The sequence below is a fragment of the Gallinula chloropus genome (genome assembly GCF_964237585.1).
Source record: "Gallinula chloropus genome assembly, chromosome: 3".
Taxonomy (NCBI): domain Eukaryota; kingdom Metazoa; phylum Chordata; class Aves; order Gruiformes; family Rallidae; genus Gallinula; species Gallinula chloropus.
This window is the reverse complement of record NC_140087.1, coordinates 89,670,455-89,686,665: the sequence shown is the minus strand read 5'-3', so window position 1 is coordinate 89,686,665 and position 16,211 is coordinate 89,670,455. Positions and strand designations below refer to the sequence as shown.

Sequence of the window (16,211 nt, the reverse complement as noted above, 5' to 3'; positions counted from 1 at the left end):
GCCACTATAAGCGAAAGTATTTTACAAGCATTTCCAGAGCAATATGAAGTCTCCAGGTACACTCATTGCTATCCCCACATGAGCAAGATACAAAACAGGGGTGCGTCTGATATGAAAAGACCGGAAAGCTGTATTGCAAAAGGAGTTATGCACTCTCCCTGTGTGTACCTGCAAATGCAAGTATAGCAAAAAAAAACCCAAACCCAAAAAACCACCCACAATATCCACCAACCAAAGAAACCAAAACAAGGCACGGATCTTTTATGGGTTTGTGTTTGCTTCTCTTGACAGCGATCTCCTCCAGCGCATGTGCTCAGGGTATTCTGGTGAATGCATTTCAACTCCATAGTCCTCATACTCGTCCTCTCTCCTTTCTGACTCCATAGGTACTATAAAGGGTTCACCTTCAGGTTGATAGGGTCCACTTTCAGGCACGTATGGTTCTGGTTGAAAATAGTTGTCCGATTGAACATAATAGTTATCGCATGTCTTTGAATCCACAAATACAATGAAAGTTAGTTCACCTACATAATGTTAGTCCAATCTTATTTCCATATAATAAATACATAAATTAATAGTTCGCCGGGGGGTACTTTTCAGTTTTGTTCATGAATACTCTTTGGCAGTAAAATAAGAAAAAGATTAAAGTTAATTTTGAAAGGCTCTGTATTTATAATGCACACAACATTGCAGAAAGAATTTTAAATTATGCAAGGGACCAATTATGGTAAAAGGAAAAAAAAAAACCCAACCCCCCCACACAATCAAATCAAATAAAAATATTATTTTACAGCTACTTCAGTAAATCCAAGCACTGGACTTTATTTTAGACTGCATAATTAAGAGAAGACATGAAGGAGGTAAAATGAACAGGGGGGTTGGCATATACTAAATTTTCTCTGAGAAGGGGAAAGTAATGGTAGACATAACTATCACCAGCGGCAATATACAGTACATGTCATTTTCTCGTGCTGTTCCTCGTAACAAACCGAGTTACAGCTGGTGCTTCAGGAACACCAAAAACTACAGCAAAACAGAAGAAAAATAATTGTAAAACGTTGGTATTTAGAACTGCAGTTACAGAATCCAACAAGATTACAAATATAAAAAAGGAACATGCCCCGATTCCGACACGTTGGTAACAAGCAACGGACAGGTAGGTTTCATAAGTTGTCAAAGATGTTATTCTGGCATCATAGCAAGCAGCAGCAGGGGGTTTATGCAAAAGCATCATGTAGAGTTGTTAACAGATTTTAGTGGATACGGTCCCATACAAATCATTTACAAGCCACAATTAGTTTACTATTTACATAAGTCATTTCTCATTTACCAGGTTAAATCTGTTTCTTCTAAGGGCATTACCTTTGCTGGTTAGTAGTTTTATAAGCCTCCTTCACCACTGAGGCTTTTGTTGGTCTGGGTCTTTTTTTTAAAAAAAAAAGAAAGACTGTCTATTTTTTTATTGAAATGCAACAGGCTTAAGGAATCGACATCGCTGTCCTTTATCTCATTCACGAGTTGTGTTAGTAAAAAGAATCTCCCCATTCTATGAGGCCAACATGGTTCAAAAACCATATCCGCGGTGAAAGATCCATACGGACTCATTCTCTAATAAGCACGTGCGCAAACATCTCAGAAACAGGATTTTCATGTATTCAAACTGTAAGCAGCACTGGCGACTTAGAAAATGTGTTAGCCGAAACCTGAAACAGGTCAAAGATGATGTTAGTCTTTTAAAAGTCCATCTGATGTGCAAAAACATACTTTCATCCAACTAAATACATAACAGTTAAGTCATAGGCATATATTTATATATGTATACGTAACTGCTTAGTAGAAAGGAGAACACTGCTGAATCACAGGTAGAAATTTCTTCTTTTTTCATTTAAATAAGAATTTTGTGTGAGATCTGCACAACCATCTGGCTTTTTAACCAGCAGCACTGAGTCTGCAAGTGTGTACGTATATATATATATATCTCTTTTCTTAATTTTTCTTTTCATGGGTACATGCACAATACACTAACCGCAAACCGTATCCAATAGCAGTATCACATACACTAATCTCAAGATGTTGCAATGCATACATATTAATTTGTTAACAATACTGTGGTCCTGCAGGATCCCCATGTTAAAATATATTAGAACCTTTCCAGTCAGAAATTGGTGGCCGCTGTGTCCCTTTACTTTGATTCCAGAAGCAGCCTACTGTTTTAAGCTGCATCACAGAGTGGAATGCTGGTATGAGACATAAGGCTAATTGGAGACTCCATGGTGTTTAACTCAGTGGAAATTGTAGGACAGTGGTGTTTTTTCAGTTGTCTGCACTGTATCACCAAATGGATTTCCTTTATGGAAAAATTTTTATTTCAGGTGTCAATTTCGCATAAATAATCCTGAAATTGCTCAAAAAGAGACACACGGAAATTGCCAACCACAGCATCCTTTTTATTTTTCAAGAGAAACATGGAGAATTCAACCTTGTTCTGAAGACGATTGGAAGGGGTGGGGATGGAGGGGAAAAAAGAAGAAGAAGAAAATGGTCACTTGAATCCTATGAGCAACATTATCAACTACTACCCATCTATCTTTAAGAAAAAAAAAATTAAAAAAGACTAAAATATTTAGTTACTAATTCCTATTTAAAGCAAACCACACATAACATCAAGTAGATCTGGATCAAAGTCCAAAAGACTTCTTGTATAGCTGCACATTACCATGAGGCAGGCCTGCTCATCACAACCACTTCCTCCTGATTTGCTATATGTTTAGGCTAGCAGGACTGCCTCACGTAAAGCATCTCAATATGAACAGCCACATCTGCGAAGAATATTTAAGGCGAGTTAAGATGTTCATAACCTACCTGGGAATCCTTGGCCATTGTAAGGGATGCTAGCACACTGGGAGGAATCACAATATCCTGGTGGCCCTGGAGGACCTCGAATACCCGCATTTCCAGGACGGCCTGGTGGTCCTGGTGGTCCTCGTGATCCTGTGGAGCCTGGTGGACCAGTTCTAGATTCTCCTTGTGGACCTAATTTTAGAATTGAAAGGTGGGGGGGGGATGTTTTCTTTAAGAGCCAGCTTGATAAAACAGCTAACATTACTGCTGTCTAGACTACACAGTCTAGGCTACGTCTTTGGTGAGAAAACACTTGCACTTTGTTGCTACATGGGGGTCAACAGAAAGTAAAACAAAAGAAAACTAGAAATGTGACTCATCATTAGTTGCTTCCCTGTGTGTGGCTTACTTTAGGATTTACTCAGAAACTGATTTAGTAAGGTCTGAGCCAAGTAAGAAACATCAATGAATTCTCTGGTTTATTTCCCCTCCATGTGAGATACAAAGATCTCAAGGGAAACTACTAGATTAGACAAGCACACTGAATTTCAATTAAAATATAGGAGTACATTCATTCTGCTACCCTGTAGCCCCAGGATAGATGAGGTAATGTTTTTTCTGGAACCGTTCTTATTATGCTTAGCAGAAAAGTAAAGCTTCAAGTAACTGGGGCTATAATTTGCTTCAAGCATCTTATGGGTCCTGTAATGAAAAGCCATATTTAGCCCAGTAATCTACAAGCAGAAACAAATGATGCAGCTGGTTTCTGCAAAGGCATCAGTGAACAAAATTGTATGATGCAAAGAGCAAAATCAATGGTCAAATCATCTGAATCTATCATCTGGTAACTCTGCATGTGGGAGTATTTTGTAGTCCAGGGACAACTTGTAGTTCTGTAATCACAAGTAAAATTGGAACTAGATACTGCAAAAGTATAATCTGCTCACACTTATGAAAATAGCTGTCAAATATCTGGACAATGTATTTTCATTAAATACCTTTTCACACAAGCAAGTGTGCCGGAGGAGTAAACTATGAGATACAAATACCTGTTAGCCACATCCACAAATGTTTCTACATTTCCCTCTTTTGGAGGAGGCACCAGTAAAATCTGATACATATCAAAAACATGAAGCGGACAGTTGAAAGCATGTTCATTCATCATATGTAGTCTGGTTCCCTACAAAGAAATATTGGGTTTTTCTCCTAGTTGTCTGTAATCTGATAAAACAAGAAATATTTACCAGGTGGTCCCGGCAAACCTCGTGGTCCTTGAGACCCAGTCCCTCTTTCGCCCTTCTCTCCAGGCATTCCTAAATAATAATAAAAAAGCAATAAAAACTGAAGGAAGGAAACCACATCAACAAATATTTTTCCATGCTCTCTCATTGATAATAATATTTAGTTCTCATTATTTAATGCAACAAGGCTGGTCAAACGTTATTTTGTACAGATGTCCAAATGTGCGTTTGGGAAAATAGTTTAGATATAAATATAGTAAACCAAAGTAGGATGCAGAGGTAATTTAGCCTGAATAAACTTTCTTAAACATAGAAAAAACACCAAAGAACATTATTATTTTAAGCTACACACTAGGAAGTTATTCTAAAGGTTGTATACTTCTGCTATCTTCCTTATTTCTTAGGATGAAATAAGTTTAAGAAAGAGCAGAATTCAGAAATTTGTTCTTTCTTGATTTTTTCTAGCTTTTTTAAACATTATATTAAAATAAATATGAGAAAACACAGCACTAAGTCTTTGTTACAGTAGAGGAGCTCAAATAAGCAAAGGCCACAAAATAGTGCAGTACAGACACTCCATGTGACTGCAGTGATCCAAGGGAGCCACAAAATAGGTTTACCTATATGTCAAACTCAGTTCAGAGTTGCTTCCCTCTCTCAAGATCCAAGGATGTAGAGCTAAATCTTTCAAGTCCTACTTTTTTTTTTTTTTTTGTAATGACTCATTTTCTCTCTTAATCAGAGTTCTGTTCTGCAAAGAGTTCTGTTACTCTAAACAGCCTTTCAAGATGTAGCTGGTTAATGCCAGAAGAGTTCTGAGAGCATTCACTTTCTTAGGATATCCTGTTGAAGCCTGAGAGAGCAGCCAAAATGTTATACCAACTTGTGTTTCATGAAACATGAGCAAGGGAGAGACAGAGCAAAGTATTGATGTAATTATACTTGTCCTCCAGCGTCCCTCAGGCAATCCAACTGACCTAACAGGCTACTGCTAGGTGTGGGCTGGTGTGGTAAAGGGATCAGACTTCTCCTCTTGCAGCCTCTGCACTATGTCCACTGTGAAACATACAGCTGCCTTGGAATTTGCTCACCTCTTTCACCGGGTGGTCCTTGGACCCCAGGAGGTCCTGGGAATCCTGGTCTTCCTCCAGGTCCAGGTTCTCCTCTTGACCCAGCAGCTCCTGGGGGACCAGGTGGTCCTGGTGGCCCTGGCTGATTACGGTTTGAATAATAATCATTCGGGATTTGATTCAGCATTTGATTGAACCGGCTCATTTGACCTTCAAAGGGAAAGAAAAATGGTTCAATAAAGCCTGTGAAGTGAGTGAAAGTCTTCAACCTGAGTGGGAAGGAATAACGAATTCTCTCTCTTCACTAAATCCTATCCTTGTTCCAATCCAATGCGTTAATGAACTAGGTAAACTAGTACAGATGAATTAGGAAGACTTAAGATGAATGTCTGAAAAGAAGGCTGAAGATAAATAGAAGATAAATAGGGAGGGAAAAAAGGTAAGGAGGATACTGGAAGCCAGTAACATTAACAACAATTAATTTTGAAGCAACTAAAGTCACAAAATAAGCATTTATTTACAGTACTCTTGCTCTCAGAGTTCTAGTTAGAGGTTGTTCCTACTCTGAAGAACCATCTAATGGTGGACTGTGGCATTTCTATATACTTTCAGAGCTCTGAAGCTACAACAAACACTGTATAAATTATTCATGTGTAGAGCTAGCAGAAAACAGTCTAAGTCACTTTCTTAAGCCTGTAGGATGTATAGACTTGTGTACTGATATACCTTCAGCATATAGGCAAATCTCATTTCCAATGAAAGGCATCTGAACAAAAGCAACAGCTCTATGAAATTACGCAGGAAGATGGGGTGCCACATCTAGCCCTACCTGATTGCTGTCATGTGCCAGCCCTAGCACAACCCTGAGGAGGTGAGCTGAATGTGAAAAAAAATAAGGCAGGTGTGGTCAAAAGACAGATGCTAAAAGATCTCAGATAACACGTCCATAAGGCTGTGCATGAATATACTTTCCACCCTCTGTGATGGCTCATTAATAGACTTATTTTATCTAGCAACCATCACAGACATTTTAAAGGACACACTGTCCTCCTGCCTGTACACAAGCATTCTTAATAAACTGATAGGTATATCTGATAACCTCTGTCAGCATTTACCCTTGTTATACAAACAATATTAAGAACAAATTATGAGCATATTTGTCTCAGTCCTTGGTAGGTCTGATAGCATAAGCACTGCCTGTAGGAGAGAAAGAGAGAAAGTCTCTGTACAGAACACTTTCATGAGCTACAGAGCTGCACTGTGTGGCAACAGAGGTGGGCTGAAATACCATTTGGAGTCCTTGTCTAAATAGATACCATTTTTACTTGCATGGCACAGCTGATTCTGTGCTAACTAAATACCCAACACTCATCTGTCTTCTGGCTAGCAAAGTACCTGCAGTAAGCACCCTTTTACTCACACTCCTCCTGTAGATAAGATGTTTAATGAGATAATGTATGCTGATTCTACAACAAAGATAAAGTAATTTTGGACCAGGGTGAAAAAAGGAAAGTCACCTTCCTTGTACGGAGTATTATACTTGCATGTGTATTTCCAAAGATCACAGATTAGTTCATGAACAAAATAGTCATTTGGATCTGGCAAAAATTTTGTATTACATGTTTTTTTCCACCAAATCATTGTCATTGGACAGCTATCAGATCACTCAAGTTCTTGCTATGCTCCGTGGCCAATATTCCTCACATTAAAAGAAAAATCAATATTTTAAATTTAACAAAAAAAAGCAGCAAATTACTGGTATGAAAAACAAAGCAAACAACACTTTACCATTTATCAGTTGTTCACAAACTTGTCTTGCAACTGCTCGCATCATGTTCTGAGAAGCAATGTCACCCTAAATATTCAAAACCAAACCAAGTGTTTTATTAACAAGTCTGTGTTTTTAAAGACACAGTGTTTAATTAAAAATTCTGAGGGAAACTGAATTTAAAGTAGACTTACTCTGTCACCTTTTTCTCCCTTCATTCCAGGTGTACCCTAAAATAAATACAATAAAAATAAACCAGCTGAAGGATTATTTTATTCCATCCCACATGTAGAATAAACAGGATTGTTTGAGACAGGCAATTTTACAAAACATTTTAACTCCTTCAAGAAGACAGCCATGGTCCTCCTTGAACATTACGTTTCAAAGGTGTTACAGAGGGTGCCAGAAAAGACCATGTGAGCACTGATCTTTTGTCTATAATCAAACACATTGACAGATACAGAAGAAAAAGATCTGAAGGAAAAATTCAAATTAGGGCCAATGACACTGACATGTTCTGACACTGGGACCATATTGGCAATTTGAAAGCTGAATTTCTGGTGTCACATTTCTGTAAATGGTACATAGTTTTGTGTGAATTATATATGACTTTAATTTTAAGTCTTAAACCAGCTCATCGTCAAAGAAGGCAAGCTAGAAAGAATAACACATCTAGAAAGGGTAGTTGTGTCCTTCAACCTTCAAGAAACAGACCTCTCTGTTAAGCAAGAAAGTGCTATGCAGAGATGACACATAAGATAGAGATGACATTAAGTGCTTGTTCTATTTATAACAGCTTCCCTGCTAATTCTCAACCATTTCCAGTCTTAGAATAGTCTCACAGAAGTCTCATCCTGAACTGCTTTGTAATTATTGACATTTGCCAAGATCTAACTTTTGTCTAACAGCAATTTCCATTGCCTTTGACGACTCTAGTGTCTATTTTAGGTTTTTAGTTTTTGAGAATTCTACATAAGACACCAACCAGGAGGACCAATTCTAATTTCATTTGTATATATGTATGCATGTATAGATATGTACATATACATATGCCTAAGGCTGGAAAAACATCAGATAAACTCTAAAGATGTTTTAAACGATGAACTGGAGATATACACACACAATCTACTTTGCAAACAAATTTTTGTGTGTTCTCCTCTCACAACATTTTGAGATCTTAGCCTAAAGTTTGTGTTCCAGTCCTAGGAAAGACAGGCATCAAGAGAGAGCAAGCAATACTTTCCAAGGAAATTGTAATTACAATGCTAGGTATGATAGATATTTAAAAACTTTCAAAATAGATAGCAATGATCTCAGAAGGATGTTTATACCTGGCTTTGATCTCCCCGACATGATTTTGACAGCAAAAATTACAGATGCCCATTTAAAATAAGTAGAAAATTAGATTCACAGTAATTTGGTTTAGCCACTAGGTTCCCCTTTGAAAAACTCTAAAAACCTGCTGTCTTTAAAACTACTATTATAATTTTGACATGAATGTACAAAAGAAAAAAGAAAACAAAAATCTCCTCCCTAAGACATGCTTAGGAAGCCATCATGAATAGCCTTTCCAATGCTCTTGAAGACTCACTGCAACAAATGCCACGTGTGCCAAATTCCAGGGCCATATAAAACCAATACTTTGCCCAAAGCTATAGCTCCTGAAGTGGACAGTGTGTTTTACAGGTAAATTCAGTGGATGCAGACTTAGGCCACTGCTGAGTCCTCCTAAAAATCTACTGTATATTCAATGGATTTTTCAAGCTGCCAGAATGTGTCCAAGAAGCACAGGTGCTTTGCTAGTAAATCTGAAAGGGGCTACCATGGGTTCAAACAGATTTTCACATGTAGCATAAATTACTCTTTATAGTGATTTAGTTTGGTCATCTGCTCTGCATGGCTCTCCACATAGTTACTCATACATCCCAAGTATTACTGCTTTCTACATCACAGTATTTCTTTAAGGATCCTGTTTATCACCATTAACAAAGCAAAGGCTAAGTGTGGGCTGCAGCTGTTTTTCATAACATTCCTACAGTACCCACAATTAATTTCAACAACATGAGATAACAGATCATTCCACTGAGGTCACAGCATATACAATTTGAACATGGTAGCACTGTCTCATAGACTTCCATCAAAGTTTTGGGCAAACAGACTCCCAAGAGGTATGTCAGGGGGTGAAATTCGTATGCTACCTGAGCTCCTCTGCAGCAGTATTGTACCAATACCACAACTACCCTGTGACATGCCACAGAAGATATGAGGCAGGCTCGTCTATCAGTGAGTTAAGTAATTGGCATACAGTACATTTGCATAACAGATCATTCGTGAAAAATTGAAATGAATGATTTAGAATGGTGACACTACAAACGTGCCACTGGAATAAATTATGCCCCTGATGAGACAGTTACTAACATGTGTGCAATATACCCATCAAGCTGATGAATATTCTTTCCCTTCTGTCCTTCACTTTTTCATCTGCATCTTTTTTTATTCTGTGAAGTCCAGAGGGAAAAGGTCTGTCTTTTAGTTTAGCTTAGCACAGCCATGTGCCAAAACAGAACAGACTTGTAGATGCCATTACAACATGAACAAACTGCAACAAGCAAAATCATCAGGAAAATATGACATTTCTATGTGCCATTCTCTCATCATTAACATTGTGATAAATGCCGACATACTGAAGCTTTAACAGACACGTAATTTGACTCTCAAATCAACAGACATTAACATCTCAGGCACAATCACATGTATCTGAAATACCCATTAAATAGAATTGCAGATTTTTCACTTATACTAGTCTGTAACATGAAAAACTGGTGGAAAAATGTTAAAAATTATTTGGTGCTTTCTTTCTGTTTGAAACTTGGGAATCTTTTGCTATTTTCTGAAAGCATATTCATTTGAAATTATCTGCTGAGTACATATTTATAAACTGCTCATTCTTATTCTTATTCTTTCTAAGGCTTTCATCCTATAACCTGACATTTTTTTGACCAGAACCAGATCACACAGCATGTCTTCTTTTTATTCACTGGGTAAATACAAGCATTAAGAATCAGATTTCTGTTCTATTGTCCCAGCAATATTCCAGTAATTGCTTAAAATGTGCTGTTCAACCATATTTTAGAAATGTGATTTTAAAAAAATAACAACAACTACAAGTACTGAGCTACTATTTGCATCTTCCTCCCACTTGGTTATAGTCTTCTTAAATTTCAGTTTACTTTCTTTTAATAGAGAAAAATGTGCAATTTAGTTAACTGCTTGCCAGCATTTTGAGAGGCAGCATCTGCTGCTGACATTCTGTTTTGCTGATGTCCTGCGATGAGGAGTCACTTGGGGTCAGTGTGAAGAAGAGCTAGTTTATGCCTCATGTGGGATTTTTCTGAGCTGTGGGTGAAGGCTAAGTCTGTAGCAAAATTCTACAGCTGAAGGAGGACAAAACAAGGGAAGTTTTGCTATTTTTACTTTAAAAGATTATGTGCTCAATTGTTTTCCCCAAAAGAATGTTTGCTCCCCACAAGAACCACCACTTTGCTGCTTCCAAAGCAGCATCTTTTAGAGACCTCATCTGCATAGGCAGATGCCAGATCAGTGAAAACATGGCAGCAGAGAAGGAAAAATACTGAAATCCTGCATTTGAATCCCAACAATCACCATCTTTATGTGCTTAGAATTACCTTCTAAAGGTTTTCACAGGCTGTTTGGCCCAGAAGGCATAAGTCTAAAAGCACCTTTTATATAAAACAGAAAAGCCTTACACTATTTCCTGGGGACCTTCAAGATCAGCAAAGTCAGACCTTGTTTCACAGTCTTTTTTATAAAAAAAGACAGCTCCACCTGAAGATGACTAAAGTCTCCCTACCCATCCACTACCATTTTGACTCTGACACCTATAAAACAACAGTACTGTAACTTTTCTTCCCTGATAGTCCAAGATTTTTTTTATTTCCTGCTACATTTATTCACAGAAAACTTATACCCATTCCTTCTTGAGCCAATGTACTCTTTTAACTTAATTACACTTCCTTGGTCTTGCTGGTTATTACTCTATGATATATGTAAAGACTGCTACCCAATTCTCACTCCCTGTTTGACCAGACAGGCAGAGGACAGATACATTAGATTCCTCTAGCATAGCCAGTGCTTGATTCTCAATAGATTTATTGACTCATTTGTGGTTTTATTGTTCCTTTCTTGATAATTTTGTTACTACACTGAAAAAATACAGGAGTTTCCCTTGGAAGTACTTATAAGCAGATTATAAACTCAAACATCCTATTTCCATGAAATTTCAGTTAAAGCATCAAGTACCAACTTGTTCTGGTATAAGTACATAGTGAGGCAGAGAAACGTTGACAGCCACAGTCATGGTGTAGTCTGCCATAAGTTAGAATGTTAGTGGTATTTAATACATAGGAAAGACCCTCAGTTGACTATATTCATGGGGAATAAGGTTCCTCATAATTGGCACCTAACTGTATTTTTTTGCCTGGGATGTAATGTTCCTTACCTTGTAGGGGGTCTATCACCTCACTTGCTCTGCACAGACCAACAATACAGAATGTACAGGAAGAAGAAAAAATTGAAGGAAGCCTCATTATCTTTCCCTAGGACAGGAAGTTACAAATTCTGGCAGGCCTGAACTATGATTCTGGACACCTCAAGTTGCATTTGGCCATCAGGCTGCACCTTTGGCAATGCTAATACTGGACACAAAGAAAAGTGTTGAAATTCTGTCCACCAGGAGTCTGATAAAACATCTGTACAAGGTGCAAGCCAGAATTCCTGCTGGGATCTGTTCTAGAAACGTAAGAAATGGTAAATATAATACCATTACAAGAAAGTACAATAACTGGGGAGGAAAAAAGTATTTCTAACTGAAAGGAACTCTTGAGATTAGAGTGTAAGAGAACTTAACACATGGTTCTTGGACAGGAATTGACTGCTTTGCTCTGCAAAAGCACTGAAACTGCGCTTGGAGCCAAATTTCCTTCTATGCACATTATTTACCTGAAGGAGATTTTTTGCTGCTGAACTGGTTCAGCTAGCCAGGGTCCCAGGTGAAGTAAAACTCTGATGAACCTGATAGTTTGACATGTACTTGTGAATAAACCACAGCATATTCTGCCATTTATAGGCTGACAAATGTAGAATGAATTCATTGTGTGTATGCATGAGAAAATGACCCAGCTTCCAAGTGCTCCTGGAGATTTCAACTTCATCAGCATCAAGCTGCCCAGCCTAGTATATATTCTTCCAAATAATCCAGTTGTCATATATGCAATGACATTGAAGCAAGATGGAAAATTCTGACTGATTGACGGACATTAAGGCACAAGTAATAAATGAGTTCCTGTTTCAACTGCTGTGTCCACTCCTGACTGAAGCATAATTTCTCAGGCATCCTACATATGAATCAATTCAAATATCTACTGAAACCATTGGTGGGTGGTAGCAGCTCCTGCTCTTTCTTCCTATTCAGGATGCACTTTAAAAGTTTGAATAGAAACCACAGAAACCACCCCCAAATAATTTCAAAGTCACATTGTAAAAAACGCAAAACATTTGGAAAACAGAAGTAATTATGTAATATTATCAAACACTGTCCATCTTCAGCAGCGTAGAAGTTTTTTACTACACAGACACATACACAAATATAAAGACCTTCCTGTCATTTTGCTGACCCTGTTCTTCATGCTTATGCAGTGTAGGAATATATGTCTTGGCACATAATAGTCTACGATCTTTTTAGTGGAAACCAGAGACCACAATTTCCAGCCCCAACTATTAAACTCAGCAAAATAACATGCTGTAAAAATAAAATTGTTTGAAAAATAAGCTTGCGGTCTTAGGTCAGCTCCACTGTATTAACCACTGTCATAAGCACAAGACAAGTATTTAAAGCAAGAAGTCTCATATTCATCAACAGACTGTAATTTTAAATTTGATACTATAAGTGTATCATTATCTTACTGGTGTCCCACGATCTCCTGGTTTCCCTGGTTTTCCACTTGGGCCAGCAACTCCTGGAACTCCTGGGGCACCCTACAGCAAAAGACATGTAAAGTGAATTGTGGAAATCCACAACAGTCTAAAGTGATAATAAGAAACGTGTTATTGAGTGTAAAGCAATACTGAAAATGGCTCCAATAAGTTTTTTTCTTTTCTTAGGTACATATCAGGCTTGAAAACTCCTCCAGAAAAAACAATGTGTTTCTCCATGGAAATATGTCCTTTTACAAAACACCACAATTTAATAGCCATTTCTGGATCTAAAGATGCAGAGAGTGTCTATATGTTTTTAGCATTGTTCTTAATAACAGATTCCAAAAGGAAGACAAGACCGTTTGGCCTTCTAACTTCATCTACCAGGCTTGCAGTCCATGTAAAAGTCCACAAGAAGTCCATAAAAGTCATTCTAGTCATACTAGATAAATATCAACAAATAAAAGATCAGTGTTTTTTTATGTGATAACACCTCATCTACACACTCACAAAGGAGCACCGGGATGACAACTGTGGGGGAGCAAGAGCATCCCAAAAAATCCTGTATAGCAACTCCTGTCTATATAAATATGCATGGTATAAATGTGTGCTCTGTGTACATCTTCCATCTCACTACTGGTTGGACCTGGTAGCATGGAGCTGCAGCAAGTTGCCTATCTCAGGTTGTCTGATACAGCATGATATGTGTTTCTCTAAACAACCAGCACCTTTTCTAACATGGTTTCACAAAACACAGTGAAGTAGCTTTTGAAGTAAAAACTCATCTCCAAATATTCTTGTTGAGAAAAACTTGCAATAACAGTGTTTGTTTCCACCAGACTACAAGTAATAAGCTGATTGGTTTCAGTAGACCTAGATATGCATTTAAAGATCATGTCTAAAGAACCAGATAAACAGGTTCTTCCCTTATTTACACTGGCAGAAATCAGTTTTAAAACCACTCTTACAGATGTTTGTGGAGGCATACTTTACATAGCTGTTTACTCACCCTTTACTGAGAGTTTCTTAGATCTCAGAGTTTTCTCAATTAATTTAGGATATTAAACAAAGGATCCATTTCATATTTGACAGAAACTGAAAATGTCAATGTGGCTCTCTCTTGGCTCAGGTTTCTTATTTCAGAAAATATCAAAGGCAAAATTATATTTACCGCTGGTCCTGGTGGGCCTCTGGGACCTGTGGGACCATCTTTTCCTGTGAAACCCTATTCAGAAACAGAAGCATGATTTGAGATTAACCCAAGACTGTAGCCCGATTAAAATGGCCTTTAAAATTATGTAATTGCAATACTCGTCATTACTACTACCATGTATTTTAAAACCTATCCACAATGCAAGTTATAAAAATAGCTATTGCTGGAGAAGGCTATGGAGCAATGAGCTTCAGCCAATTTAAAAGATGTTCAGCTGCTGTTGATTAACTGAAGATGGAATGAGTCTCAACATTTTTAAGAAAAGAATTGTTCTATCACAGAGTAGCAAGATTTCCCTTTTTTGCTCGTCTCCATCACAGATTAGTTGGAAAATCTGATGTTTCTACATAAATGAAGAACACACTCACTCTCAGACACTTTCCCTGTAAGAAGAGATGCTGAGAACTCCCATTTCAATAATCTGACACAGGATTCACAAATTAACATTGACAGTCCATAGCCTAACGATGCCATGGTCTGTTTTCATATCCTGCTATCAACTCCCACTAAAGGATAAGTCTAAATGCATGTATTAACTATTAATTTTGGCTGTAAAGACAAGTCATTGCTTCAGTCATCTCAAAGGTTATATACCACTGCGAGGATAAAAGAGACTGGCTTAGCTGATCTCAAATTAGAAGAGATTGCAATAACTCCACAATGAAATACCTGCACGTATGCCCTTCATTATGAAGACATTTCAAAATCCCCCACCCAAAAAAAGTTCTTAGCTCCCGACAGTCAAAGGTTAAGGCAGAAACTTGGCCTTTGGAGTAAGAATGGCACAGATTCTTCACTGATACAACATCTCCCAGACATTGAGACAAGCAGAGTTTCAAAGGGATCCCTTGCAGCAGCAACAGTGTTTGGAAGACAGCAGGCTGAGTACCTCAGCAGAGCCCTGCTTAGTGGACATACTGGTCCATGGGCATGGGCATCTGAGAACCGTTGAGGAGTGTGAGCAGTGCAACCTTTACAGAAACTATCTGGCTAACCTATGGCTATCCAGAAAGGTTTACACCCCTACATTTTCCCAGTTCTTCCACTTTCACTTCTTCAGGTCAGATACTGATCAAATGACTCCTCTTGAAAAAGCATTTGAAAATAGAAAGATATGATAAAGGAGGGGGAAAAAAAAAGAACAAAAATGATGACACAAAACTTAGTCTTTTCATAAATAGACAGGAAACCTTACCCTTTCTCCTGGAGGTCCCATTGGGCCAGGTGGACCAGGTAAACCTGGGGTTCCCTAGAAACAAAAGGAATAATAAACTGTGTCCATGACAGAACAGATATGACTGCTATACTAATCATCCCAGTTATATGTACACATTTAAATATTTAACTGACTTGAAAGCTGCTTTCTGGCATTTACAAAAATAAAATGAAACTTTTGGAGAAACCATTTATATAGCATCATATATATGAAGCGAGAGTCTCATCCTACATTTACTTCCATTTCCTTACCAGATCAAAATTCAACTTCAAAAAAATGTTTTCAGTAAGGTTCCCATAAAACAGATATACCTGATTTATTGCCTTTACAAGCATGACTTACAGATGTCAGCTAAAGTCTAGATGTAGTCATCGATTAGAGTTTATCTAAAGAAAGAAAAATTAGACTCTTCCGTTATCTTTCTTTTCCACAGTTTGCCCTAGTTTTTAACATGCTGCTGCTTCTAAATTCTCTGTTCCTTGTAGTTTCTGGGTAGAGAGTAAACCCTAAAATTAAACAGGCAGCCTACATTAGAGGATACTCAGGAAAAACTTAATTCAGTATTCTGTAGGATCAGTACCACTGCTGCAGGCACTGAATATTGAACAGTCTTGTATCATCCTGTCATGTTCTTTCCCATTTTCTGTCTTATCTCACTATATACTAAAATGTAGCATTGCTTCCTCCAGGACATCACGACTCCCTAAATGTATATTACTTTTGATTAATAAAACAGGTAAAAAATACAGGGCCCTTGGTCCATGACTTACCTTGTCTGATATATGAAATTAAATTCAGACCACCACTTAAGTATCTACCATATAGTCTAAATATATCCCCAGTAAATTCAAGGACAAGATAGTAACCA

The 16,211-nt window shown here is 37.8% G+C and overlaps 1 protein-coding gene across 1 annotated transcript in view; it reads right to left on the bottom strand.

Annotated features, from left to right (window-relative positions):
• Window positions 1-261: 261 nt before the first annotated feature.
• COL12A1 (collagen type XII alpha 1 chain) overlaps window positions 262-16,211 on the bottom strand; it is a gene marked incomplete at both ends in the record, with an annotated part of 98,799 nt that continues 82,849 nt past the window's right edge. Inside the window, 9 exons of the mRNA XM_084262139.1 lie at window positions 262-443; window positions 2,863-3,033; window positions 4,086-4,154; window positions 5,174-5,362; window positions 6,941-7,007; window positions 7,115-7,150; window positions 12,903-12,974; window positions 14,086-14,139; window positions 15,323-15,376. Coding sequence (XP_084118265.1) covers window positions 262-443; window positions 2,863-3,033; window positions 4,086-4,154; window positions 5,174-5,362; window positions 6,941-7,007; window positions 7,115-7,150; window positions 12,903-12,974; window positions 14,086-14,139; window positions 15,323-15,376 — 894 coding nt within the window. The remainder of the gene's footprint in view (window positions 444-2,862; window positions 3,034-4,085; window positions 4,155-5,173; window positions 5,363-6,940; window positions 7,008-7,114; window positions 7,151-12,902; window positions 12,975-14,085; window positions 14,140-15,322; window positions 15,377-16,211) is intronic.